Here is a 27386-nt window from a genome sequence, read left to right on the forward strand (position 1 = left end):
GGCGAGGTATACTGGACACCTCGAGCTACTTAGGACAAGAGCTCTGCCCTGAATGTGTCCCGGACACCTGGAGCTGTTTAGCACAGCTCTGATGGCTGAGACTGCAAAGAAACAGCCCAACCTTGGAAGGGAAGGTTTTCTGACTTCTCGGGAGTCAGGCCTGGAACTGCTTCAGCAAGGAAGGGTATCCTGACTCTTCGGAAAAGTCAGGATATACCTGGTATGATGGTATGATAGGTGGTGGTTTCTCCGCAGGACACAGCAATCCTGCTCCTCTCCTGGAGAGCCACAATCTCTGGCTCAGTGTTACCAGCTCCTTCTCGCTCAGTCCACTATGGGACGTCCCAGCAAGGTTCTTCTGTTCAGCTCTCAATGAAGGTCTTCACCCAAGACTCTTTTGAGAAAGAGGTTTATTTGGGAAGGAGGAGTCCTGCATCTACCAGGGTGGAGAGAACAGCTCACAACTGACCAGGCAGGGCAGTGTATATAGGATGACTAGGGGGCGGAGTCAACTGTGATTGGTTAGTTTATTTTCTGCCCAGGGATTGGCCAGTTTTGTGAGCAAGGGGCAGAGATGGCTCTGAGTTCAGGGCCAAACTGTGTTACTTTCACTGGCCTTTCTTGGCTTTCTGTCACTACCTCTAAGGCCAGGGCACATTTCATTCACTGACTCTGATTCTAGGGGCCAAGAGTGTTATTTTGGTACTAGTCTCAGAGTCAGCATATTTCCTGGGTTCTGGGTTTGGGGATAAAGTGTTCACTTCTCTGGCTCAGGTCACAAACACAGGCTGTGTTTCTTTCCCTGGTCCTGGGCCCTAGGGCCAGGATTCTGCTGTCCTGCTCTGTGATTGGTTGATTTTACAAGTCAGTTGGACAGGGGCAGAGATGGCTCTGATCTGAGCTAAGCTGGGTTTCTCTCACTGGCCTTATCTGAGTCATCCTTCCCTAATTCTGGGCTCCAGGGTCAGGGTGGGTTTCTCTAGCCAGCCCCTCTTCCCTACACCTGTTAGCCCTGCACTGGAGAGGCTGAGGCACAAAAAAATAAGCTCAAGGCCAGCCTGGATCTGTTTCAAAAAACAAACAAACAGGCTGGAGAGAGGGCTCAGTGGTTAAGAACACTAGATGCTCTTCTAGGGGATCCGAGTTCAGTTCCCAGCACCTACATGGCAGCTCACAACTGCTTTGTAGCTCCAGGGGATCTGACACCTTCTTCTGGTCTCTACAGGGACCCACATACATGTGGCTTATATACAGACACACACATAACAAACACATAAATACATTTAAAAAATAGGTAAACATTAATTTTTTTGCTTTTTGTTTTGTTTTGTTTTTTTGAGACAGGGTTGCTCTGTGTGGCCCTGGCTGTCCTGGAACTCACTCTGTAGACCAGGCTGGCCTTGAACTCACAGAGATCCGCCTGCCTCTGCCTCCCGAGTGCTGGGATTAAAGGTGTGCACCACCACTGCCCAGTTAAGGTTTTTAAATGTAAAGCCTCATCTAGGACTGGAGGTGTAACTGAACAGGAGGTTCCATCCCTAGTACTTCAAAGAAAAAATTAAAGAAAAGCAAATTTTGTCAATATATTGTATCTGAATAGTTACTTTTACAGTTTTGTCTTTTCTTTTTTGACACTGGAACTCAAACCTAGAGCCTTGCTCATACTAGACAAGAATTCTTCCTCTGAGCTACAACTCTAGCTCCAAATATTACTTTTTTTTTTGTTTTGTTTTGTTTTGTTTTGTTTTGTTTTGTTTTTTCGAGACAGGGTTTCTCTGTGTAGCTTTGTGCCTTTCCTGGAACTCACTCTGTAGCCCAGGCTGGCCTCAAACTGAAAGAGATCCGCCTGCCTCTGCCTCCCGAGTGCTGGGATTAAAGGCGTGTGCCACCACCGCCCCAAATATTACTTTTTAATAGGAATAAAAAGCATAAAGATACCATTATAAAAAAATATGTAGGTACAAGTCTATCCAAAAACAAAAAAGGACAGTCTTCCTGTCCATGGCTGCGGTAAATCACTCCTCAGTCATTAAAGGTGCTCACCCTGGAGCGCTGGCGACCCCTCGGGTGCTGTGCCAACAGACCACTGATACTAGCAGCCTGATGGAGACACCTAAAGCATGGCCCCCCATGTGACCTGGTTCCCATAGGCACGAGGTACCCAGAGGGGAGTCACAGAGAGGAGGGAGGTGTCCCAGGGCAAAGCGGCCACAGAGAAGCATGGCCTGGGTCTTGGAAACGAATGTGAATCAGGAACATGAAAAAGGGCGGTAGAGACTGTGCTGGCCCAGTTCCCACATTCGTTGCCTGGCATTCAGTAGGTCCTCAAGCAGCAGCTGTAGTTGTTCTGATGAAGCGGGCAAGGTAGGCATGCTGAAATGGGGAAATCAAGAGCTGCCCACCAGACAGATGGGAGGGACTCCTGGGTGAGCGTGACTCAGAGGGAGGTAGAAAGATGGCTCTTGTGAGGGAAGCTGACCTCGAGTGGGGTATGTTGGATGAGGTGCCTGGGGAACATCCAATGAGAAGTGTAAAGTCGTCATGCCAGAACTCCAGAGAATGACTGAGTAGGGAGGCTGGGCCTCAACCTGGGGCAGCGGCTCCACTGAGAGAAGACAGAGGAGACGGATGTGATGAAGACCGAGGCCAGTGGGCTGGGGTGAGAGTGGCCAGGCCAGAGCTTCACTGCGTGAGAAAGCTGAGAGGCAGGGCGGGCCAGGACTCAGGAGCTGAGATTCCGGTTGCTGACCTGACACACCTCATTTCAGACCCCGTCATGAAACCTGAAGTCTGGACGGTGGCCCTGGGCGGGAGTTTGGCCCAGTGTTTCTGCTGCCTCATCTGGACCCGCGGTTTCCTCACGGGCTTCTCTGTCTTGCAGAAGCTGGCATCAGACCCCCGGTGTAAAGGAATGCCCCTGTCCAGCTTCCTGCTGAAGCCCATGCAGAGGATCACGCGCTACCCGCTGCTCATCCGAAGTGTGAGTCCTCGGGTGGCTGACTCAGGAGCAGGACCCGGCTGGCTGGACAGAGGCCGGACACCCAGGGAGCGGTGATCCCTCTGTCCCTCCTCTCCCCTGTGTGTGGTCTGAAGGCTAATGTCTTCAAGTAGGCAGATAAAAGCAGAATCTAATGCCATCCGCCTCCACAGGCACTGCCCTGGCATCCCATGGTCACAGCGTGCTGGTGGGCAGGGTAACGGCCCTCATCAACCAGAGGGAACATGGAGTCACCATTACCAGAACCGTGGGCTCCAGCCTTTCTTCTTGAGGCAGGATGCTTTCTAAGGAGAAGACAGGTTTTATAAAGTGACATAGTGAATTTTCTGCCAGCTTGGACTTGAGAGACCCTGGCTCAAAAAGCCAAACCACCCAAACAAAAACCACAGGGCTTAAGTTATTAGGGAGACCAGAGAAGGCAGCCATTATTAGCCCATGGCCTATTACCAAGACTCAGTCAGATCCATAGCATCCTGTCACCCCATATCTTAGTTAGCAGCCCTTGTGGGACTTTGTGCTTCCCAGGGTAGATGCCATTACCTCTCCTCTCACTGGGAGATTGGGGGTGCGGGGGGGGGGGGGGGGGCAGTGTTCACCTGAGGCCTCACTCACGTAAGCAGCAGGGCAGGGGGAACAGGAGTCAGGAGACGCCTGGCGGGCAGGGTGACCCAGTGGGACCCTCACGACACTGTCCACTGTCTTCCAGATCCTGGAGAACACGCCACAGAGTCACGTGGACCACTCCTCCCTGAAACTGGCCCTTGAGCGAGCCGAGGAGCTGTGCTCGCAGGTGAACGAGGGCGTGCGGGAGAAGGAAAACTCGGACCGGCTGGAGTGGATCCAGGCGCACGTGCAGTGTGAAGGTCTGGCGGAGGTGAGGCCCTGGGCTGAGCTGGAGGCCCGGGCAGGTTCTGGGTAGGGAGCCAGCACCACACCCTCCCTCGTGTGGACAGGCCACACTCCCAGACCATGCGGGCTCCCCATCCTGCCCTGCAGGAACCCCCCCCCCCGACTGCTCTCCTGCCTTGGGAAGAGAGGCAGAGTGGGGTTTTGTTGTGAGTTCTTTGAATTTTACTGGTAGAAATCAGTAGAATTGGGGGCTGGAGAGGTGGCTCAGCGGTTAAGAGCACTGGCTGATCTTCCAGAGGTCCTGAGTTCAATTCCCAGCAACCACATGGTGGCTCACAACCATCCGTAATGAGATCTGGTGCCCTCTTCTGGCCTGCAGGCATACATGCAGGCAGAACACTGTGTACATAATAAATAAATAAATACTTTTAAAAAAAGAAAGAAAGAAATCAGTAGAATCAACTATTGATTTTTCACAGGGCTGGAGGGAATTCTGAAAAGTGATGAATGGGAAGTGTTTTGTTTGTATTTGTTCTAGAAAGGTGTGTTATTCTAAGTATATTGCCACCTAGAAAACCATACCACAGTACCCTCGGGTGCTGGGCACTGGCATTTCCCGGGCAGTGGGGTTATTTTCTCTCAGATTTACAAAGTGCCATTTTCTTCTCTTTAAGCAACTGATTTTCAACTCCCTCACAAACTGCCTGGGTCCCCGGAAGCTTCTGCACAGCGGGAAGTTATATAAAACCAAGAGCAATAAGGAGCTGCACGGGTTTCTCTTCAACGACTTCCTGCTGCTCACCTACATGGTCAGGCAGTTCGCCGCCGCCTCCTCCTCCGCCTCTGAGAAGCTCTTCAACCCCAAGTCCAGTGCTCAGTTCAGAATGTATAAAACGGTGAGCCCCAACGTCTGCCGCAGACGGAGACCAAGGCGGCTCCACCCTGACCTAACCACTGACACACGCGACCACCCACCCGGTCCTGCCCTGCCCTTGTGGCCTCACCCCCACTTCAGGTGGCTCTCGGAGTCTTTACCACCTCCCAAGGGAAGGAGCCCTGTGTGCCGGACTTGGGCTGCCTGCCCCCGGGACAGCGGGAGCTTCCTCCTGGCAAACGGGACCCCAGCCTGTCACAGCCCCCGTTCATCTCTGTAACTCAGGACATCAAGCTGGGTGTCAGAGCAGGGCCTGTCACAGCCCCAGCACAGGCGCTCAGCGCTCCTGTCCCCAGCTCGGGGACACTGACTTGGTCCTGGGTTTTACCTTTGCTAAAGAGCCTCGCTCTTCTTCCTGGGTAAAAGACCTCGGGTGCCAGCCCCCCCCCTCCTCTGCTTCTCCACGGCTCCTCGGAACTTTGAAGAGAGCTCTCAGGACATGGTGGGCGGGGTGCTGTGGCCCGTCCCACATTTTCTCATCTATCTTGTCCCTGACTCTTCCAGCCCATTTTCCTGAATGAAGTGTTGGTGAAATTGCCCACAGACCCTTCCAGCGACGAGCCTGTCTTCCACATTTCCCACATTGACCGGGTGTACACCCTCCGAACGGACAACATCAATGAGAGGTCAGTCCCGAGGACGTGTGCCCTGTCCTGGACTCTGGGAGGAAGCACAGGCATGTCCCTGTGCCATAGGCCCGTGGCCCCTTGTGACCAAGCCCTACTGACTCTGAACCCAGCCTCTCGCGTGCCCCTGCACTCCAGCTTCACAGTCGGCCCTGGCGAAGTCACGCACACAGCTGCCTACTCAGAGTTACCTGTTCCTGTCTCCCACCAGCTCCCAAAATGGCAGATCCGTGCCTCAGTCCCCATTCAAATCTCCCTGGGGGCCTCCTGACCCCCACAGATCTGCATCCCATCCCGTAGACTTGCACTTGGGCAGATGGCTGCCGCCGCCGCGCCCCCCCCCCACATGCCCACCACCACACTTCCCTCCGGTGGAGCTCCTAGGGTAAGCCCCTCTGGTCTCTGGTGGCTGCCCACCATGCCGAGTGGCCATCAGTGTGGCTGTCTTCGAGCTCGGGGCTCCCGTTCCCTCACAAGGGCCTGGTGTTGTCCAGCGCTGTCTTTAGCAAGCCTGGGCTGGCTCTCTCTGATTAGCAGTCCAGTCTGTCACTTGGGCTAAGGTTAGGCGTGACTGGAAACCTGCTAAACCAAGCTTGAAGCCAAGGTTAGCGAGGGAGCGGGCTGCTGCTGCTGCGGACTGTGCTTGAACCCAGGAGTGCCTGGCAGTCCTCATGGCCACCATTCTGCTTCCCCTCCAGGACGGCCTGGGTCCAGAAGATCAAGGCTGCCTCAGAGCAGTACATCGACACCGAGAAGAGGAAGCGGGAGAAGGCTTATCAAGGTACCTGCTGGTGCCCCGTGGGTGGGAACCAGCTCCCGAGGGTACGGGCAGACCCGAGTCTGCTGCCCCTGCAGTGAGGCCTGGAGATGGCCTCAGACCACAGCAGAGGAGCCTGGGTACCCCTCGCTCTGCAGGTGTTCCCAACTCCGCTGAGCGCCACCACATGCTGGGGGACCAGATGCAAGGCCTGCCTTCTCTGCAGCCTTCCTACCCCTACGTCCCTCCCTCCACTCTGCCGACCAACCTCCCCCTGGTGGGGCGCGTCTTGTCCCTCGAGTCCATCTGCTGGGCATGTCACTCTGCTTCTCTCCCCTCAGCCCTGCCTCCACCATCCCGGCCTTCAGGACCCTGGGCCCCGGTGGCCCCTCCAGCACCTCAGCCCATCACTCCTTGGCACACATTGCTGTGTAGATGGCACTTTCAAGGACACTAGTAACCTACCCATTCCTTGTTCCAGCTTCCCGTACTTACACACACACACACACACACACACACACACACACACACACACACACACACACACCCTCCACCTCCTCCTAGCCTGAGGCTCCTGCACAGCTTCCTCTGACTTCTCAGCTCTCTTTCCTCCCCTCTTCCTGGGAATCTACCCTTCTCCTAGCATCGTGCCCCTCAGACCACCCTCCCACGGGTTCATACCGCCCGGCAGGCTCAGTGGTGGGTCATGGCTACTCTCCACAATCCCGTCATTCCAGACAGGCCCTCTCCACAGTTCTGCTGCCCCAGGCCTGTGTCCTTCACAGAGGCTCCCTCAGACTCTTCTCTTGACGGTACTGTTCTCCCTTTCTGTGTGCCAGCCCCCTGCCTCAGCGTCTTCCCTATGGCCTCCCAAGCTTGGGCTCATCCCCACATTGCCCCATTTCCCAGTGTCCCCCCCATGTCCCCCCATTGCTGTCACAGCCCACTGCCAGGCCTTCCCCTTAGGATCCTTCCCGTCCTTTACGGCCCAAGGGAAACCCTGGCTCCTCTTGGTACCTACTAGCAGCCGTGCCCGGCTAGGTCTGCACTCTTCTTCAGCCTTGGCTTCTCTGAAGTCACCACTGACTCCCCAGGAGGAAGGAGCTGCATGTCACACTGTGCACTCTGTTCGTAGGACAAATTGTCCACCAGCTCAGTGTCCTGCAGCATCTTGGGAAAGCATCCTTGGCCCCCAACCTCCATGCCAATGCCAGGCCCCATCTTCTGCCCCGCTTAGCTCTTTACCCAGTGGAGGCCTGCCCCTCCATCCCCCTCCACCCACCTCCATCCCCCTTACCTCCCCACCCCCCCTACCCCCTCCTCCTGTCCAGTGATCTACTCAGGCCCTTGCTGCTGAGGCCAAAGCTCTTTATTGTTTTTACTCAGGTTCCCCCTATTTTGTTCTGTGCTCCTGGAGGTATGTATACATGGCGTTTTCCTACGTGAATGCTCCTTTAAAAGCTTGCTATTGAAAAATCAATGATTGATTTCATAAAATACATAATGACCTCTTAATTTGTCAAAAGTGCAAATCACGGTCTTTCCTGAGTTCCTTGTTGTCTGATAGATTGCTCTGCGTTCTCCCTGGGTGCAGCCCTTTAGACATGGTTATTTGCTGGGTGCCTGGTCCTGTGGTGTGCACAGTGGGGCTCTAGAGACAACCAGGCCAGGCTCTGCCTTCAGGGAACAAGGGCGTGCTCCATGGTGGAAACATGAGGCCGTCGGGGAGCGGGCCACTGCTCATAGACAAGGCCACACACCACTGAAGCTGGAGGTTGAGGCCAGGCAGCCTGGGATACCTAGCAATATCTTGTCCAAACAGACAAAATAAAACAGAAACCCTGAAGGCAAAAAGGGTGGGAAGGCTGCACGTGCTCAGAGACACCAAAGCCTCCTCTCTGCTTTCCAGTCTTTTGTCTGCTTGGCCAGCAGTGTGGACACAGGACTCACTTCTGTCCATTACATAGATCAAACCTGAAACAAAACTGCTCACCAAGACCAAGTGCTTACATGTAACTGCAGTTTTGATGTGTAGTTCACACCTGACCTTTTCACCTGGACATTTAAAAACTCTGGGCCAGCTGTGACGGCACGCCTTTAGTCCCAGCACTCTGGAGGCAGAGGCAGGCGGATCTCTGTGAGTCCAAAGCTAGCCTGGTCTACAGAGCAAATCCAGGCCAGTCGGGGATACGCAGTGAGTCTGTCTCAAAATGACACACAAAAAAAAGGGGAAAACTGTTAAGTTGAACAGCCAGGTCGCTGAAACAGAAGGATTCCAAGTTCAGGGCCACAGCTTGGAATAGAATGAGACCCTGTCTTTCAAAAACCTGTGACGCCGGGCGTTGGTGGCGCACGCCTTTAATCCCAGCACTTGGGAGGCAGAGCCAGGCGGATCTCTGTGAGTTCGAGGCCAGCCTGGGCTACCAAGTGAGCTCCAGGAAAGGCGCAAAGCTACACAGAGAAACCCTGTCTCGAAAAAAAAAAAAAAAAAAAAAAAACCTGTGAGTTGAGCACATGGGCCTTCCTGAGACTCAGTTTCCCTCATCTATAAAATGGGAACTACCTTGTAAGGCAATTACGGGATTAAATATAATCCATGTAAAGATCTAGCACATGCCTCACACAAAGTAACCAGTGAATGTCATTTGCCAGAAGTACTGAGCAAACAGCATGCATTTTAAAATTAATATTACTATTCCTAGGCGTGTATGCAGTTACTAGGCCTGGATAATCAGTCTATGTGACGCAGTGGCTCCTCCCTGACAGAGGAGACTGGGCAGGGCACAGAATCCCAGGCCCCCGCAGGCTGTGGGTGCCCCTCAGTCATAGCGACACACAGAGGGAAGGAGGCTGAAGTGACCGAGACTAGCGGGACCTTGAAGGATGAGTGCGGTTCTGACGGGCAAGGATAGCCGGGGAGAGGCCTCCCAGCAGAGGACGCAGCCTGGAAGAAGCACCCACATGCTAGCCTGCCAACTCCAGAGCAACAGCCGATGATAATAACAGCGTCGTCTAGGCTCATGGTCTGGTTGGTTAGAAGGACACGCAGTGAGGGCCAGGAGCACAGCCACCGGTAGAATGTGCCTTAACGGGGCGCTGTCTCCAGGCTCAGAGACAGAGTGGAGGGGCAGACTGCGGCCCTTCAGCATCGCGTCTTCACTGTGGGTCTGTCTACACTCTCCGAGGAGAAATTAACGCGACTCGTTTCCTCTTTTGTAGCCCGTTCTCAAAAGACTTCAGGTATTGGGCGTCTGATGGTACATGTCATTGAAGCCACAGAATTAAAAGCCTGCAGACCAAATGGTAAGTGCTGCTCTTATTCCACAGATGTGGGAACACCCTGCTCCTTGCTGGTACCTCTTTTGAATACGGAATGATGGGTAATTTTTTAAAGGCAGCGTTTCTAGAACCCTGATAAACTATTTGTTGGTTCAGTATCACTCACTGTTTCCGGTAAGAACCAGCAGCCCATCTTGACAGTTACTGCATGAAAATACAAGCACGCCACAGGGCACCTTTCCGGCTGTTGGGGAGCAGTCCCGTGTTGGAACATGCACTTGCTCCCCGGGGTTATGGCGTCACTGGGAATGTGGGTCATACTGCTCCTAGACTCGCAGGTGAACGTGTCCCACCAGGCAGTGGCGCTTCCTGGTCTCTGGGGAAGCAGCCTGTGGACCCCGCCCTGGTCTCCCTCTGTACTTACCACACTGCATGTGTCCCTGGCTTGTCTCTGCAGGGAAGAGTAACCCGTACTGTGAGATCAGCATGGGCTCCCAAAGCTATACCACCAGGACCCTCCAAGACACACTGAACCCCAAGTGGAATTTCAATTGCCAGTTCTTCATCAAGGATCTGTACCAGGACGTGCTCTGTCTCACCATGTTCGACAGAGACCAGTTTTCTCCAGATGGTAAGTGTAACCTGGCACAGAGGCCTACCGGCATCCCCGGGTTCTGGGATCTGGAGTCTGTACCCAGGGTCCGAAGCTGTGCTCGTACCCCATGACCACCACAGGAAATGACACGGGCCATGGCAGCTTTGGCAGGAGGTGGGTGTTTGTGGAGGGCATGGCCTCTGAACACAGACACTTGTGCATGCACAAGGGAAGCATTAGTGAGCACTGGGTGGTGGGACATTGTCTCGTCAGTAGACTCCCCGCTTGGCGAGTTTTTAACTCTTAGAAGGAACAAAGATAGAATTTGATCCTCACATGGTGCTTACTCCCCAGACTTCCTGGGTCGCACTGAAGTCCCCGTGGCAAAGATTCGAACAGAACAGGAAAGCAAAGGCCCTACGACTCGCCGGCTGCTGCTGCACGAAGTCCCCACCGGGGAAGTCTGGGTCCGCTTCGACCTGCAACTCTTTGAACAAAAAACTCTCCTCTGAGGGCCCGGGGAAGCCCCACCAGAGAAGCTGCCCGCGAGGCTGGGTCTAAAGAATGAAAGATTACGTTCTCCTGGGGCCGAGGAGCATGGCATGGCTGCGTCCATCACAAAGCCCCACGCGGGGCCAGTATGTTACCGCACACTAAACTGCTAGCAATCTATGCAAACATGATCCTTCCTATAAACAAACGCCACAGCACAGTGCCTTGTACTAGTGTGAACATGCTCAGCCGTGTTAGATGCCAGGGTTTCCATTTTCAGGGCTATAAAAGTATTATGTGGAAATGAGGCATCAGACCACCAGATGTTACCACTGGGCGAATGTGTCCACTGTGGAGTCGGTGATGTGGAGCAGGTCCCCCCACGTGACCTCTGCTGGGTCACAGCACTCAGGAGGTGAAGGGCTGAGGTGAAATGCTGCAGCCAGGGGCTTGTGCAGCCTGATACTGAAACAGCATCATCCACTTGTGCACTGAGTAACCAGAAACTTGATCGTTTTATTCTGATGATATTTTATCCTTCTCTGCTCAGACAATAGAGTTTGAAATATAAGGAGGGAAGCTTGATGTACTTTAGATATACTGTGAACTCTAATAATGTGGGAATATTTTTCAACTTTAATTTTCTGAAGTATAAATTATTTATGTAAATTCCTTGTTTTGCATATTTCATAGAACATGCATCTTTAAGCTTTATCATTGCCAACATGTACAGAAAGAGAATAAAAGTATAAGTTTATGAATGTAACTCCTCTCAAAGCTTGAGTCTGTGTGAAAGGCTTTTAACGGTTTCCTTCAGAAGCTGCTTATGATGATGCCTGAAGGATGGGATGGGGCAGGGCCCAGAGACCTGCTCAACTCTGCTGCCAGCTTGCCTGGGGCCTTGTGAGCGTCTGTCAGGGTTCTGGGGCTTGACTTCACTGGTGACTACTGTGGGTGGGTGAACTGCGTGGGAACTATGCTTGAACCGATGGGGGGAAGGGGGGGACCTACAAGGAAGGGTGAAGGGCAGAGGTCAGGACTATCTGCAGATCTGCTGCCCTGCAGCTCCAGGAGCCCCGACACTTCCTGTCCCCTGTCCTGTCACAGCCATAGCCACACTGCTTATTTGGCTTTGGAACACTGAAATATGAAAATTTTCAAATAGTTAACTATGATTTTGAACACAAAATCCTCCAGTGAAGATAACGGAGTGGAGGCTCACCCTTTGAAAGATTCGCTTGAACAGCTAAGGTGACAGATCTTCTTCCAAGCAGCTGGAGTAACCAGGAGGGGCTCAGGGCTCTTTCCCTTCTCCCCATTTTTGTTGACAAAGAATCACTTGGAAAACACGGTGTAGTGAAATTTTAAAGACTTGCCCCTTATTGCCCCTTACTACCTCCAGATACTGCCCCCACACCCCCCCTGGTTAAAACAGAGAAGTACTGTCACTTGGTACATAAATCTGAAGCGACCAGCATCCTGCCTATCTACGGGAAGCCTTGAAGGACCAGGCCCAGCCTGCTGAGCAAGCCGGCTGCCAGCTCCCCTGGGCTTGGGGAGCATGTCTCGCTGGTGCTGAAGCAAGGTGGCGGTGAAGTCGGGGAGAGTTGCCAGTAACAGCCCGTGTGTGGAGCGTGACACTCCGTGGCAATCCAGCAAGATTAAAGCTGCACAACAACCATACTCTTTACCGGGGGCGGTGGGGACCTCAATGCTCACTGAAGCGTGGCCACCATCATGTCCCTGTCTCTCTCCAGTCGGGACGCCGTGGTCAGATCTGGGACACAGGAGCCCTCGGGATCTGAGGCGTGTGACTTCGGTGACTAGAGAGGGTACAGCCAGCAGTAACTCCAGTTGTCTTTTCTACCTAGTGACCCAGAACTGCCCCCGAGGAAGTGAAGTTGTCTCCCCCCACTGAAATGTGAGCCCAAGTTTCTGGAGGGTGAGAGGAGACGCCCCCCCATCCACCAGGATGCCGGTAGCCCTCAAACAGCTAGACATCTCCCCTTGGTGAGGAGGCCCCATCAAGCCCCCTCCAGCGCCCCCTGGAGGTGGCATGCAGTGGCAGGGCATATCCCGGATCCTGGATCCTCACTGGACCCCGCTACTGCCCTGCCTGAGTATGTGTGAGGAAGGAGCACCCTGGCGTGTGAGCAGGACCGAACTTGAATGAAGCCCTGGGCTGGGCTCAGAGCCCAGGGAGCACCAAGTACTCGGAGATGACAAAGCTGTCTTGCGGCGGCTAGTATCTCAGGGAAACAACGGAAACAGCACACACACACACACACACACACACACACACACACACACACACACACACACACTTCCTAGTTCACAGCCGGAGCTTGAAACACTGACTGCTGTTACTCAGATAGTTCGTGCACCCGCTTCCTTCCTAGAGAAAAGCTGCGTTCTGGGTGCAGTGTGTGTGTGTGTGTGTGTGTGCAGTGGGAGGGCCGGCAGCTCTAGGACCACTGCAGGCCTGACCTGGCTGCCCCCTGCAGGGAGGCCAGATGCTTGCCCAGGAGCTCCGCGGTCATCACTCTTCTTCCCATGGCCGGGGGCACCTGCCGGTGGCGGCTGTCTGCGGCCGCCCAGGAGCGGGGTCTCGGGGGTTGGGTCCCTGAAACCTGTTCACAGGAGAAAAGGGCTGTCTAAGGACCCCACACACACACACAGGCCTGACCCACAGCCGAGCCCTCTAGCCTTTCCGACAGGCCCCCAGCCAGTCCGTTGTTTGCCTCCCTTCTCCGATGGCGATGGCGGCTGCGGGGATTGGCTGTCCCCAGAGCACTCCCCTCCACCGTCAGCCCCTCCAGGGGACTGCTTTCCTCGGCACATTTGCACCCTGCAGTTGGGGATAGCCATGTGACTGGGCCCTAGCCCCGAAAACGGGACGCTGCCGCCTTTAGTCCGGTCCCACATAGACAAGGTTAGCAGGTCAGGACGGCGGGGACACTGGAGTTTCTGTTCTGTGTTTCTTGAGACCTGGTCCGTTTGGACTTCGCTCGGCGAGCATGTCTCACATCACTCAAGCGCTTCCACAACATGAACTGCAGAAGCACACCAAGCGGGTAAGACGTGAACCGTGTGGAGACTCGGACCCCAGTCACTTCTGATTCTGTCAACGAGGTTCGTGTCCTCCAAGTACCAGTGTGTTAGTGGTGTCTGTCAACCTGTATGTACTTTTCAATGATGAGGATTAAGCCCAAGACTTTGTGCAAGCATTGAGATGCACCTCCAATCTGAGAAAAAAAAATCTATTTTTTTCAGCTGAGCAGTGGTGGCGCACACCTTTAATCCCAGCACTCGGGAGGCAGAGGCAGGCGGATCTCTGTGAGTTCAAGGCCAGCTTGGTGTACAGAGTGAGTTCCAGGACAGCCAGGGCTACACAGAGAGACTCTGTCTTGAAAAGCCCCCCCCCAAAAAAAAGTTAGTGGAAAATGTGGGGATGGGGGGTGGGTTTGGGAGGAAGGCTGGGGGGGTGGGAAGAGGGGAGAGATCTGTGATTGGTATGTAAAGTGGATAGAAAATTTCTTAATAATAAAAATAATTAATGTAAAATGTTAGCAGGAATGAGTTCCTTGGAAGCCAGGTGCTAAAAGATAACAAAGACCCCAAGGTCCTGAAGGGGGACAGTCTGCTGACCTGCTAACCCACCCACTGACCCACCCACTTGGACAGAAATAAACTATTGCCTTGAAAACACTCTTCCCAGTTTTTCAATCTTATGGTAACAGCAGAGGACCTCCCCCACCTCTACTGTAGAATCCACATTCAGACCTAAAACAAGTGACTTTATCAAACTAAAAAGCTTCTGTACAGCAAAGTAGAGAGGGGCGAGTGAAGAGAGAAGGGACAGACAGACAGGAGGATGTGTGGAAGCAAGCTTCCATCCCAGCAGACATGTCCATCCCACCTGTGGCTTGAGGACCACAGGGAACCAGGCCCAGCGCAAAGATTATAAACTAATGTTGGCCCAGCACAAAAATAATTATAAACTAACGTCAACATCTGCTCTTTATAGGTCACTCAATAGCACAGTGGTTGAGTGTGAGCTCTGTAGGTGACCATGTCCTGTCTTAATATCAAAAGGTTAGCTCCGCCTGGAGGGAGAATTTGCTCCTAAAGAGACTGAGAACATCACAGCTGAGTAGGCACTGGGTCATCCAATTGAGTGCTGGGACTAGGAGATTTGAGTGCCCAGCCCTAAAAGGGCCATCATTCTCAATACCCCTGAAACTGCCACCAAGGCTCAGGGGACACTGAGGAAGAGTGGGGAGAAAGAATATATGAGTTGGACATAATGGTGCAGCCTCAGGAGGCAGATCCAGGCAGATCTCCGTGACTTCGAGGCCAGCCTGGTCTACAGAGTGAGTTCCAGGAAAGCCAGAACTACATAGTGAGTATATATATATATAGTGTGTCTGTGTGTCTGTGTCTGTGTGTCTGTGTCTGTGTGTGTGTGTCTGTGTGTGTCTGTGTCTGTGTGTCTGTGTCTGTGTGTATCTGTGTCTGTGTGTCTGTGTGTCTGTGTCTGTGTGTCTGTGTGTCTGTGTGTGTGTGTGTCTGTGTGTGTGTGTCTGTGTGTGTGTGTGTGTGTGTCTGTGTGTATCTGTGTGTGTGTGTCTGTGTGTGTGTGTCTGTGTCTGTGTGTCTGTGTCTGTGTGTCTGTGTCTGTGTGTCTGTGTCTGTGTGTCTGTGTGTCTGACTGAACTGGGGGAGTGCTGTGAACTTGGCACGGCTGATGCCCTCATGGGCTCACAGCAGCTGTGGTACTTAGTCAATCCAGCCAGAATTCTGGCATAGATGGGGAGGGGGGGGTCCCCAGACCCACTGAGGAGCTATTGGCAGTTTAGAAGTGCTGAGGGAGGCTCTTTTTCTCCGTTTCATGTGTCACCAGTGGGAGGTTCCCAACCGTCCACACGTGGGCAGCACTAGTTGTACTTAGTGGGTTATCAAGAAGAAGGAGGAAGAGGGGACCTTGATGACAGGACATGAATTTGGGAAGGGGCTGTGTTGAGAGTCGTTTGGGGGAAGCTGGGAGAAACGGGGTAGATATGATGTTTCACTGTATACGTGTGTGAAATTCTCAGGAATGAAGAAAGTTAATACAACAACTTCTGAGTTTTCAAGCTGGAGAGACCCCTTGGGCTCTCGGCATGTGGTGGAGGTAAGGGAGCGCCCATGTGCTATGTGCCACAGTCCCGGGGGCTCTGAGCTCTGTGACTAAGCCTCAAATGGGGAGGGGACAGAGGGGTCAGGAGCCCTGCAATCCTTCGCCCTGTATGCAAAATTCTGTGCTGGGAGAATTCCCTTTAAAATATGTAAAAGCTCACTGTGTCTGCCGTCTCTTTTTCTTATATTTCATTTTTAAATTTCCTATTGTAACTGAATTAAGAACATTTTTTTTTGTTGCTGAGGGTGGTAGTATTTTGAGACAGGGTCTTTCTGTGTGACCAGGCTGGCCTCAAATTCTTTTTAATGTTTAAAAGTGTTTTGCCTGCATGTATGTCTGTGCGCCACACACATGCAGTACCCACCGAGGCCGGAAGAGGGCATCGGATCCCCTGGAACTGGAAGGTTGTTAGTCCCTGTGTGGGTGCTGGGAATTGAACCTGGGTCCTCGGGAAGAGCAGCCAGTGCTCCTAACAGCTGATCCATCTCTCCAGCCCCTCCCTGGTCTAGAATTTTCTACCCTCCCACCACACCTCCCAAGTGCTGGGATTGCAAGTGTGCCCCACCAAAGAACAGCATGTTTGATCTGGTTTCAGTACTAGGAGATGGTAGAAAACTGTCAGAAGGTGGAAGGCTCAGGAAAGAGGGGGGGCAAAGTTGGTGGTGAACCGGCTCTGGCCAGTCTTCTGGGCCCTCACCTTGTAAAGACAGGTCTGCACTTGTATTCAGGGACCCACAGACACTGTGTCTCCGAGTCCCTTCCCTGCTCAGCCCCCATCAGGGCAGAGGAACTGAACACCAGACCCCCAACCATCTCCCTGCTGCGGCGAAGGGCTTTACCAGCACCGGGGCTGGCTGTACGGTGTCGGTGTCGTGGGTATCCACCCAGCCCCACCCCCAGACCGCAGCTTACCAGACACTTCTCAATCTCTTTGTTCTCCGGCCTGAGCTTAGAGGAACGGAACTGCCTTTCAAAGGCAAGCTGGCTTAGGTCGGGGGTCTCTTCCTGAGGCAGATATGACTTTGATTTACAGACAGGCTTTTCAAAACTGAGAAGAAAAGAGGGGCGCGGGGGGGGGGTTGAATCTCAACTCAGCACAAACAATTCTACCATTCAAAAGTCATTGAATGAACCCGATATTCATTTCGTGAGGAGAAGACATCACTGGTGCCTGTCCATCTGCTCGGGTTGGGATGACGTCCCCTAAAGGTCCACACGGGAAGGCTTGGGCCCCAAGGGTGGTGGTTTTGGGGAGTGCCATGGACCTTTCAAGGGTGAAGGTAGAGGTCTGGAGGTGAAGGGGACTCTGGGACCCTGGTCTCTCCCTGCTTCCTGAGCCGTCCTAACTCCACAGAAACGCCTGCCGTGTGGTATCGCTCCCCTCTCAGAGGCCCAAAGCACCCGAGGCTACTACTCGATAGCAAACTTCGTCCCGCAAAACCAGGAGCTAAACAAACCTCTCCTAAGCCCAGTGCCTCCGGGGAAGCGGGCTACCACAGCTATCCGGTGAGTCCCGGGACCTTCCTGCAGCTGTGGCTGAGGGAGTCTCTCAATCCTCCGACCTGGGACTGGGACAGGAGGACCAGGAGGCCAGGGAGCCAGGGAGACGCACACAGCAGAGAAGACAGACATGAGGCAGCCTCTCCAGGAGCAGAGACGTCTCTCCTCAAGGAGAAGCACGACGTCTCGGGGGAGAGGACCGGCGTTGGGGTCCCTCAAGCAGCCTGGCTTTCCCGCCGATGACGTGATATAAGGGGACTTGGCAATGTCTCCAGACTTCTCCCCTTCCTCACTTGAGAAGGATTTTGCTCTTTGCAATCCACTGCCCCTGGCTAATCTAGCACATTGCTCTTCAGTTCCTCCCTTCATTAGACGGGGGGCCCCCTCTGGACATGTATGTCCCCGCAGACAGCTGCCACTATGGCTGCCTATTCGTACACAGCAAACAGGCCTTCTCTCCCTCCATCCCGGATCCAGCTGCTAACTCATCATCTGGCCCAGCACCGGAGGCCGGCTTTTTGGGGTGTCCTAACTGGCCTGGGTTAGGATACCAGGCAACAGGGGAGCAAAACCACAGCTTGCAGATCGGGGAGTTGTAAACAGTCGGGTTAACCCAGACATTTTTGTGGCTAGTGCGGTATTTCTCTGCTGAAGGAACAGGGGTTTTTCTAGTCTTCTAGCCAGGCTGGTGGCAGGGCCCAGGCCGCGTCTCTCCAGGCTGTAAAGAACCAGACTCCACCGAGAGGGTTATGGGAAATCACTGGAGAGCTTTCCACTGGGAAGAGATCGCTCAAGGTGTCAGGAAAAGGCTGGGAAAGGCCAGACTAAGGGGAGGCTGGGGGGCTGTGGCAGACTAAGGGGAGGCTGGGGGGCTGTGGCAGACTAAGGGGAGGCTGGGGGGCTGTGGCAGACTAAGGGGAGGCTGGGGGGCTGTGGCAGCACAGGCTGAGGAGCCGAAAGGGAGGGTGAAGAGGGGCAAGCAAGGCAAGGCCTTTTACTGGGAAGTTGTGTAATTGTTAGTGTTTAAATAAAAAGGTCTTAAAAGTGAAAGAAACTCTCTGGGGCAGCAGTGGCGCATGCCTTTGATCCCAGCACTCGGGAGGCAGAGGCAGGTGGATCTCTGTGAGTTCGAGGCCAGCCTGGTCTACAGAGCGAGTTCCAGGAAAGGTGCAAAGCTACACAGAGAAACCCTGTCTCGAAAAACCCAAAAAAAAAAAAAAAAAAAAAAAAAAAAGATTTGCACAGAGTTCGTCTATTATAACAACCAGGAAGGAAAGAACCAGGAAACCTACCTGGAACATTCATGACTGAAAAGTCATGGGAGAGCTACAGAAATAGTTCTCTCTCTCCCTCTCTCTCTCTCTCTCTCTCTCTCTCTGTCTCTCTCTCTCTCTCACTCACTCACTCACACACACACACACACACACATTTTGGTGATTTCTTCATTTTTATGTGTGTGGGTGTTTTGCCTACATGTATGTGCTGGGATTTGAACTCGGGTCTTTTGGAAGCGCAGCCAATGATCTTAAAACCACTGAGCCATCTCTCCAGCCCCCAGGATAGAGTTCTTAATCTTCAAACTCTGTGACCATTTTAAGTGCCAAGGACCATTATCAGGGTAGAGGCTGATCCTCTGGACTCCCACCATTTGGAGGCTTGGTTGATATCTTGGGATACATAGGGCTTTAAGGTTTTGTTTCTCAAATTTAAGTTAGAATCTAACTGGAACTACTTTTTGTATAGATCGTGGAGTCCAATTTAGTGCCCCCATAATGAAACTCAATTTCCAGTACCATTTATTGAAAATGCTGTACTATACCCCGTGTTCTGCACTATAGCCTTATTTTGGTACAAATGAAATATCCATATGTATTTAATTTCTTGAGTCTCTATTTTGATCTATTGATTTGGTACAATTTTTAAATCAATTTGATACCTAATAGAGTAGTTTTCCTATAAAATTTAGAATTAGCTCAATTTCTATATAGACATGAACACACACACACACGCACACGCACACGCACACACACTTCAAATATCTGTAATTTTATTCAGATTGAACTGAATATGTTTGAGAACTTTTCATGTTTACAGTTTTGAGTGTTCTGATCCATGAACATGGTATACCTTCCCACTAATCTGGTACTTGTTTGTTTCTCTGTGAAGTCCTGACTGTCCTGAACTCACTCCATAGCCCAGGCTGGCCTCCAACTCACAAAGATTCACCTGTCTCCGCCTCCCGAGTGCTGGGATTAAAGGCATGTGCCACCACCACCCGGCTAATTTGGTTATTTTATTCCTCTTAAAGTAGTTCTCAATTAGGACTGATTTTGCCCTCAGAGTAGTATTTGGAAATAATTCTCATCAACAGGGAAGTGAGGCCATATGGATAGAGGGCAGGGGTATTGCTGAAAAAACCTATAACAAAGTTCCTCAATACAAAGAATTTTCTGGTCCCAAATACCAATAAGTAGCATGTATGAGAAATCATGTATAAGGAAGGTCCTGTGGTCCTGTGGATGGCTAGAGGTATTCTTATTTTGTTACTATTACACATAATTTCATTTTCTGGCTAGATATAGACAAATACAAATGATTTGTATATTGACTTTGAATTTGACAATCTTTCTAAATTTTATTACTTTTCAATATTTTAATTAATTCTTTGAGAGCTTCATACATGTATACAGTATACTTCCGTCACAGTCATCCCTCATTCCTCCCCTAACTCCTCACAATCTCATTCCCCATCTCTCATCCCTCATCCCCTCCCAACTTCATGTCCTCTTTTTTTTGTTTTGTTTTGTTTCGAGACAGGGTTTCTCTGTATAGCTTTGGAGCCTGTCCTGGATCTCACTCTGTAGACCAGGCTGGCCTCGAACTCACAGAGATCTGCCTGCCTCTGCCTCCTGAGTGCTGGGATTAAAGGCGTGCGCCACCACCACCCAGCTGTCCTCTTTGTTTTTAAATAGCCAAGTCTAATGTGTGCTGTCCATATATTCATGAGGGTGGGGCTGTCCACTGGAGAAAGGTCAACCTACCCCGGGGTCACACCGTCAAGAAAAAAGTATTCCCCTTCTCCTAAAAGCTATCAACAGTCAATATCCTCTTAGCTAGGGGTGGGGGCTCCTGAGCCTCTCACTACAGTTTTTAATTTTTAATATTTATTTATATTTCAGGGTAGTCAGGGCTGCACAGAGAAACCCTGCCTCAAAAAAAACAAACAAAACAAAAATCATTTATAGCCTTTGAGTTTTTCTATGTAGAGCATCATATTATCTGTTAAAAATAAAGGGCTTATTTCTTGTTTTCCATTTCTTTTACCTTTTATTTCTCTCCCTTCTCATTAATTGAGGTCTTTGGCACAAATCTGAGTGAGTTTCTTTGTCTGATTCATAAACTCAAAGGAAAAGCTTCTAGTGTTTTCTAGAACTCTACTGCAAATTAAGTAAGCTAATTTCTCTCTATATATACTATGAGCTAATTTGGGGGAGTGTGACTAGATCTTTCATTTTAATACTACATTTATTGAAATGATTATGACTTTGTTCCTACTTTGTTCTGTTAACATGAAAGATCACACTAGCTTTCAAAAACTACTTTGGTATAAACACTTAAAAATAGCCGGGGCGGTGGTGGCGCACGCCTTTAATCCCAGCACTCGGGAGGCAGAGGCAGGTGGATCTCTGTGAGTTCGAGGCCAGCCTGGTCTCCAAAGCAAGTTCCAGGAAAGGCGCAAAGCTACACAGAGAAACCCTGTCTCGAAAAACCAAAATATACATATATATATACTGACTCTTGGGAGGCAAAGGCAGGCGGATCTCTGTGAGTTCGAGGCCAGCCTGGTCTACAGAGTGAGATCCAGGACAGCTAGGACTGTTACACAGAGAAACGTTGTCTCAAAATAATATATATATATATATATATATATATATATATATATATATATATATATATATCACCGAAGTTCAATAACCACACCATGCCCACACCCTTCCCTCCTATTTGCTCCCCCTTTTTTTTTTTTTTCTCTTTTCTGGAAGATTCCCTAGAGCCATGCTAGCTGACTTAATCTGGTCATTCTGTACCTGTATGTGCTGGGCTTGTTCCAAGCAGACCGGGGAGGGGCTCTCGGCTTCTCTTTGGGAACGATGCCATGGGAAGCATGCATGAACTGGGGTGATCTGCCAAAGTGGGGCGCCTTCCTGGTTTCTTTAGTGTGTTCTGTCTGTATGTCATTCTGTTTCCCTACAGGAAGACACAAGAGCAAAATCCAGCTCTTTAAAAACAACTCCTGCGCTCCTGGGGGTCGGGAGAGGGGACACTGGGCTGTGTCTACCCTGCAGCCTCTGGTCACCTGTGCTCTGTTGGTAGCGGGTTCCCTTTATTTCTCGGAGCTCTTGCTGTTTTCGAAACAGACACTCACACGGTGGAGAGGCTTTGGTCTGCAGGAGAAAATGAGTCTTTGAGGCCCCCACTGCAGATTACAGTGAGCTGTTCAAATCTGGCCCTAAGTACCGCAGTGAGGCCTTACTCCACCAAAGCCAAGATCAAGACCTACGAGTACGGTCAGCCCACGTGCCAAGGGAGAACCTGCCTCCCACGGGGATGTTTCACTGACTGTAAATGCTGATGGCGGGAAGGAGGGAAGCCTGGCCACATGGAAAGGACAGCTTCTGCTTGAAGCTTCATTAAACCATTCATTCCCTCAGTCAGTCATATTTGCTCAGCCATTCCATGCTACACCAAGGCCACGTCCGTCCTCATGGGTTTCTGAGTCTAGAACGGACAAACCACCCAAGTGACAACGTGGTTATGAGAGACACCAGCTCATGCCTGGAGGAGCACAGACACTATTCCTAACCAGTCCTGGGAGGAAAAGTCCCCCCTTGGGACACTCCTACTGCTCTTAAAATGGTGAGAGGATCGGGTTAAGTAAGGATCATAAGCCTGTGTCGGGGTGTGGGAGGGACTGAGGCCATCAAAGAGGAAATTCCTCTCTAACCAGAAGCCTTGGGAAGAGGGCCTCTTTGGCTGTTCTCTACCTCTACAATCCTGTAAGATCACACTCTTGGATTTCAACACATTTCGATTACATCTTCTTAAGTTCCTGCTCTTGAGACATTTAGGAATTCATATTTAATGCACACTTTCTGAAGTTCTCTTCATAAATACACTTGATGGTACCCAGTGTTTCTAATGTTCTACCTAACTCTTCTGTATCTCTAGTAAGTACTTGGGGTGGAGAGACCCAGCAAACCAAACAGCAAAGATCCCATAGGGGCAATGTAACTCCAGGAGGCTTAAATCTGGTGCTGCTGTAAATAATGAGGACATAAATTCCCGAAGAGGCTCCTGACCTCCAAGTGAAAAACATCCTCAAAATAAGACACTGAAAGGTTGATTGTAAAGACACAACAAAGAGAACCGCCTGTCCCTAAGCTTAATGGCTCCAGGCTCCACCGCCACAACAGTCCCCTTCTCCCTCTCCCACTGCCTACCGAAGAGACCAGAATGTCTCACATTCTCCTTCCCAGCCCTGCTCAGAACTAGGACTTGCCATTGGAGGCAGTCCCGGTAAAGAGAGCTGAAAGATCGCCTAGGGGATGCTGGCGACTCCACTTCCTGATCAAAGGAGGGGGGTGCAAAGAGTCCCCGGCACCTCCCCTCCCTCCTTCTACCTGGATGCACACCACACCCAACACCCGGAGCTGTGAGCTGCATGCAGCAGGCGGACATGAGCATGATGGGATGACCCGGACACATCAGGACAGCAGAAGAAAACAACTGGAGAAAAACAATGACATCAGAGCTGAGTAAAAGAAATGATCAAACTCAGTACCGGTTTATCTGTGTGCTTTGCACAGTATTCAAATTTCACTTCACTTTTTCCAGGTCTTCTATATGAAATGACTTTCTCTATAACTCGCTGTTGAAGAGGCTTTGCTACATTTTCAACCCATCGTTTATGTAACATCTCTCTTCTTCTTTCCTTGAAATCAGCCTCATGCTGGAAATAAGTATCCAGTCTCTGACAAAGTAATAGAAACAAGACAAATCACAACATTTTCCACTCATTATCGTTCTATTAGTGAGGAGAACACACCCATTCCTAAGTCTTCCCACTTGCATGCTTGCCCACTCCTCACACCAAATAACGGGCGAAGAATAAACTTCAGAGCGAGACCGTGAGAACACGGGGCGGGAAGAAAACAAGAAAAATTCCAAATCACGCCGCCCCTTTGGATTAAACTGTGACCCAACTCATGAAGCCAATTAAGCCTTTCCTAACCCGCCAAAGTCTTATTTCGTTTTCAAATCCACGCGTTCTGTCTCTAGGCTTCTCCACCACAGTCTCTGCCCACATTGGAAGAGCAAAGACACTAAGCTTGCTTTGACGCTGCTCTCTGAGCTATGAAAGGAGGCTAACCCCAGGGCTGCTTTGGATGCTTACGTGAGAATATGGGCAAGGCATTTAGTTACTGCCTAGCCCGGTGATCTCTTACCGTATACTCAATAAACTACTTTGAGAGAGAAAGAATGAATGTCTATTTACTTTGTAAATTCAAATCACAATAAAAATGTCAAAGTATTCTTATACTACTAGCTTTCAGATGGAAATTAACTCCTTTAAAGCGTGTTAACCCCATAGTGATTATTAGTAACTTAATTGGTCATTACCTTTATATACTAATTAATTTCTGGTGATTTTTTTGTTTTTGTTTTTGTTTTTGTTTTTCGAGACAGGGTTTCTCTGTGTAGCTTTGAGCCTGTCCTGGAACTCACTTGGTAGCCCAGGCTGGCCTCGAACTCACAGAGATCCGCCTGGGCTCTGCCTCCCGAGTGCTGGGATTAAAGGCATGCGCCACCACCGCCCGGCAATTTCTGGTGATTTTTATATAGCCCAATACAGTATGGAAAAATAGGAAAAAGAGGCAAGTTTTGTTAGAAAAGAATTTCCATTTAGTATAAGTCAAAGAGGCGGAGCAGTTTTAAAAAAAAAAAAAAAAAAAAAACTCAGACTCTTAAAGGCAGATCTGTACAAGCTGTGGGAACTTTTAGTGATCCTGTAAGGAGCAGCCATCTCAGGCTACGCAGCTTAAAGGTGTACGTCAGAGGCACCTCCTTCTGCCTGCAAATGAGTCTCTCTGGCAGACTATCACAGCCTGAATGTAAGCTGTCCCCTCCGACTCAAGGGTTAGTGTCTCCCACTGATGGGGCCACAGAGTGGTGGAAACTCCAGAAGGCAGGGCTGGCGGAAGGAAGTTCGGTCGTCCAGAGCACGCCTTTGAAGAAAATACTGAAAATAACAAACCCTTCCACTCGTCCTCATTTTGCTCCCTAAACGCCCAGAGACGAGCAGCCCTGGCTAGTGCCGGCCACTGTGCTCTGCTGAGCACCGCCTCCAAGTGATGGAGGGACGTCACCATGGACAGAGGCCCCTGAGTGTGCGCCGACACACATCCTTGCTCTCTCGTAAGCCTTCCCACCTTCGCGGCAGCAGAGCATGACATCAGCCCTCGCTCCTCCAGAACGCAGCATGCAGCCACTTACCTTCACAATGTAGTTTTCTCTGAATAATATTGCATACACAGCCTCATCGATGTCTTCTCTAGCTAACATCTGAAAACGAAATCGAATGGCGGGTCAAACATTCTGAAGGGACGATCGGACCGCCAAGTCCCGGGGTAATATTCCCGCATCGCTAGTGCAGATCTAACAGCCTGTACCTCACAACACGGTTTAACTCTTTACGACGGGAACTTTGAAATGCTATTCTCCACGAACCCATAACCTAGTTTTAGCAAGTAGCAACGCAATCTCATTTCAGATAAACCCCTCCTCAGTCTTCCATCATCCACCTCGACTGTTCTGAAACCCATCCCTGACATTACATCATGAAATCGTATTCTTGTTAGAGTTTCGGGAAGCTGAGGCTGGAGAGGTGGTTCAGCAGTTACGAGCACATTCTGCTCTTGTGGAGGACCAGGTGTGATTTGGCAGCACCTACGTCTAGCAGCTCGGTTCACAGCTGTCTGCCTCTCTACCTCCACAGGATCCAAGGCCTCTAGCCTCTCTGGGCACCTGCACTAAAGTACACACACCACATCTGGCACATAGTTAAAAATAAAATAGAAAATAAAGTTCCAAGAAGCTTACTAATCATTTTTATATCAAACAAACTCTCTTTTTAGACATTCCTATAACTGTATTTTAGGAGCCCCTTGAAGATTTTTGCCTTTTGCTAGGTCTCTTCATACATCAAAACCTCAAGGGTCGGGGATGGGGTTCAGTTGGAGGAGGGCTTGCCTGGCAGACACGAAGCCCTCTAAGTCCTCGGTTCAAGCCCCCAATGTGGCAGGAAGTAGGTGAGGTGGTGCCTTAGGGCCAGCCTGGATTACATGAGACCCCATCCCAAAAAACAATTTTTTTCAGAAAATATAGAAATGTTAATGATTCATAGCAGCTCCTCTGAAATCTTCTGTTCACAAACACAAAAACAGTAAACTTGCCACCGGGCGGTGGTGGCGCACGCCTTTAATGCCAGCACTCGGGAGGCAGAGGCAGGCGGATCTCTGTGAGTTCGAGGCCAGCCTGGTCCTGAGATCCAGGAAAGGCACAAAGCTACACAGAGAAACCCTGTCTCAAAAAACAACAACAAAAAAAAATAGTAAACTCACAATTCACAACTCTTATTGCCGCTATGACAAAGGTGCGAGATAAATTCATTATAAACAGCTTTCTTTATAATGATGCAAACCACAGAATCCAATAAAAGTGCAGCTGTATGAACAAATCATTCCCAGACATGGAAGGAAGGGCAAGCTCTGGCCTGGCCCATTACCTACCCGGTTACCTACCTGGCAGTCAGCTGGTGCCATTCTTCACCATGGCTTTTGGCCAAATTTCAACCCAGGCACTCCCACTCACAGAATCCTCCTGCATACCTGATCTAAGCCAAGAAGAACTGTTTTGATACTGGAAATATATGCATGATTGAGATGTAATTGGTTATAAACTCAAGGGATTTTATGTGTCATTGAAAGATAACATCTTAAAAATAAAACTTTTAAGTACTCTGTACATCATTAAGTATGCTCCCTCAGGTGGTACCAGCCAATCTCGACAGTGAATCCACAATAGGAACTATCACTCGGCCCCAAATTATCTTGCTTCTTATAAAAAAGGAAGCAAGGGAGGAAAGAAGGGAGGAGGGAGGAAGGAAGGAAGGAGGAAAGAAGGGAGGAAGGAAGGAAGGAGGAAGAAGGAGAAAAGGAAGGAAGAAGGAAGAAAAGAGGAAAGGAGGGAGGAAGAAGGAAGGAGGGAGGAAGAAGGAAGGAGGAAGAAGAAAGGAAAGAGGGAGGGAGGAAAAGGAAGGGGAAAAAGGAAGCCATGCTGTTACCTCCATTAAAGACACAGACTCCGGCTCTGGCCATTCCTTGAGTCTCTCCACACTGAAATGTCCATCAGAGTTGGAAGTTTTTACAGCCGCCATAAATCACAGAATCCCCTAGCAAGGAAAACTGAGTTCCTACTTAGTGTATCGATGTGGAAAAAGCAGGGCCCTGGGGACCTGGAACTCGGTTTAGATGCCAGGGCTCTTTCTTGTGTCCTAGAGAACCATGCCCCTCCCCGCGCTGTCCTGGGGACCTAGAAACAGGCGTCAGCACTGGCTGCATAGCCCAGGCTGAGGGTGATGGTCCTCGGCGGGGAGGGCGGCCGCCTCAGGCTGCAGCCTTCCTCTTGGACCAGTGCTCCTGGGCTGAGGGCACCTTGAGTGGAGAAGAGAGGCCTCAGACCGAAGTTCCTGTGCTGGTCGCTGGTCCCCTCAGGCCCGCAGGCCGCCCAGGCTGCCCCAGGGGTGGGCAGCTTTGCAGCCTGAGTCAGGTCCAGCGGGTGGTGTCTCGACCCCAGGGGAAGCGCATGCGCGGAGCAAGGCCACGCGGTCTGGCCGGCCTGCGACACCAACGTCCCTGGAGAAGAATGGCTTGTTCACAGCCATAGAAAACTAGAGACCACTGTCTTTAAATCTAGCCTCTCCCCGTGCCTTTTGGAGGCGTCTCTGGGTGTGCGGGGATGCCAGGGTCCCTGGTTGAAGTTTATAATGCTAGTAGTTTTATACGGGGGGAAAAAATTCATAAATACAAATGTAGTATTTAATGTGAGTCATGATAGC

General features: G+C 50.8%; 2 protein-coding genes across 7 annotated transcripts in view; one reads left to right on the forward strand and one right to left on the reverse strand.

Annotated features, from left to right (window-relative positions):
- The window catches only part of Itsn2 (intersectin 2), a 123340-nt gene extending 112044 nt beyond the window's left edge, over positions 1 to 11296 (forward strand). For all 5 annotated transcript variants that reach the window (XM_028875400.2, XM_028875381.2, XM_028875391.2 and 2 more), the window contains 8 exons: positions 2882 to 2980; positions 3705 to 3872; positions 4522 to 4743; positions 5286 to 5407; positions 6106 to 6188; positions 9384 to 9467; positions 9901 to 10074; positions 10393 to 11296. In XM_028875400.2, the coding sequence (XP_028731233.1) occupies positions 2882 to 2980; positions 3705 to 3872; positions 4522 to 4743; positions 5286 to 5407; positions 6106 to 6188; positions 9384 to 9467; positions 9901 to 10074; positions 10393 to 10550 (1110 nt within the window). In that variant the 3' untranslated portion in view covers positions 10551 to 11296. The remainder of the gene's footprint in view (positions 1 to 2881; positions 2981 to 3704; positions 3873 to 4521; positions 4744 to 5285; positions 5408 to 6105; positions 6189 to 9383; positions 9468 to 9900; positions 10075 to 10392) is intronic.
- Positions 11147 to 27118, reverse strand: Fam228a (family with sequence similarity 228 member A). Of its 2 annotated transcripts, XM_037198120.1 has the most exons (8): positions 26613 to 26696; positions 26071 to 26162; positions 24764 to 24832; positions 23052 to 23240; positions 21567 to 21654; positions 21298 to 21457; positions 16622 to 16757; positions 11147 to 13160 (listed from the first exon to the last, which is right to left on the reverse strand). In XM_037198120.1, exons 2-8 carry the CDS (start codon positions 26089 to 26091, stop codon positions 12996 to 12998), a joined length of 828 nt encoding a protein of 275 aa, XP_037054015.1. In that variant the 5' UTR covers positions 26092 to 26162; positions 26613 to 26696; the 3' UTR covers positions 11147 to 12995. The 2 variants fall into 2 exon arrangements, with proteins under 2 accessions (XP_037054015.1, XP_028728778.1); XM_028872945.2 differs by lacking the exon at positions 26071 to 26162 and having other exon boundaries at positions 26613 to 27118.
- Positions 27119 to 27386: the final 268 nt, after the last annotated feature.

Source organism: Peromyscus leucopus, chromosome 22, assembly GCF_004664715.2.
Source record: "Peromyscus leucopus breed LL Stock chromosome 22, UCI_PerLeu_2.1, whole genome shotgun sequence".
Taxonomy (NCBI): Eukaryota; Metazoa; Chordata; class Mammalia; order Rodentia; family Cricetidae; genus Peromyscus; species Peromyscus leucopus.

Coding starts and splice junctions, on each gene's coding strand:
- Fam228a (XM_028872945.2), bottom strand. CDS start 26,705: ATGGCGGCTGTAAAAACTTCCAACTCTGATGGACATTTCAGTGTGGAG. Junction 23,241..24,763: donor GAGAAAACTACATTGTGAAG/GTAAGTGGCTGC, acceptor TTACTTTGTCAG/AGACTGGATACTTATTTCCA. Junction 13,161..16,621: donor AAGAGATTGAGAAGTGTCTG/GTAAGCTGCGGT, acceptor TCCTGTGAACAG/GTTTCAGGGACCCAACCCCC.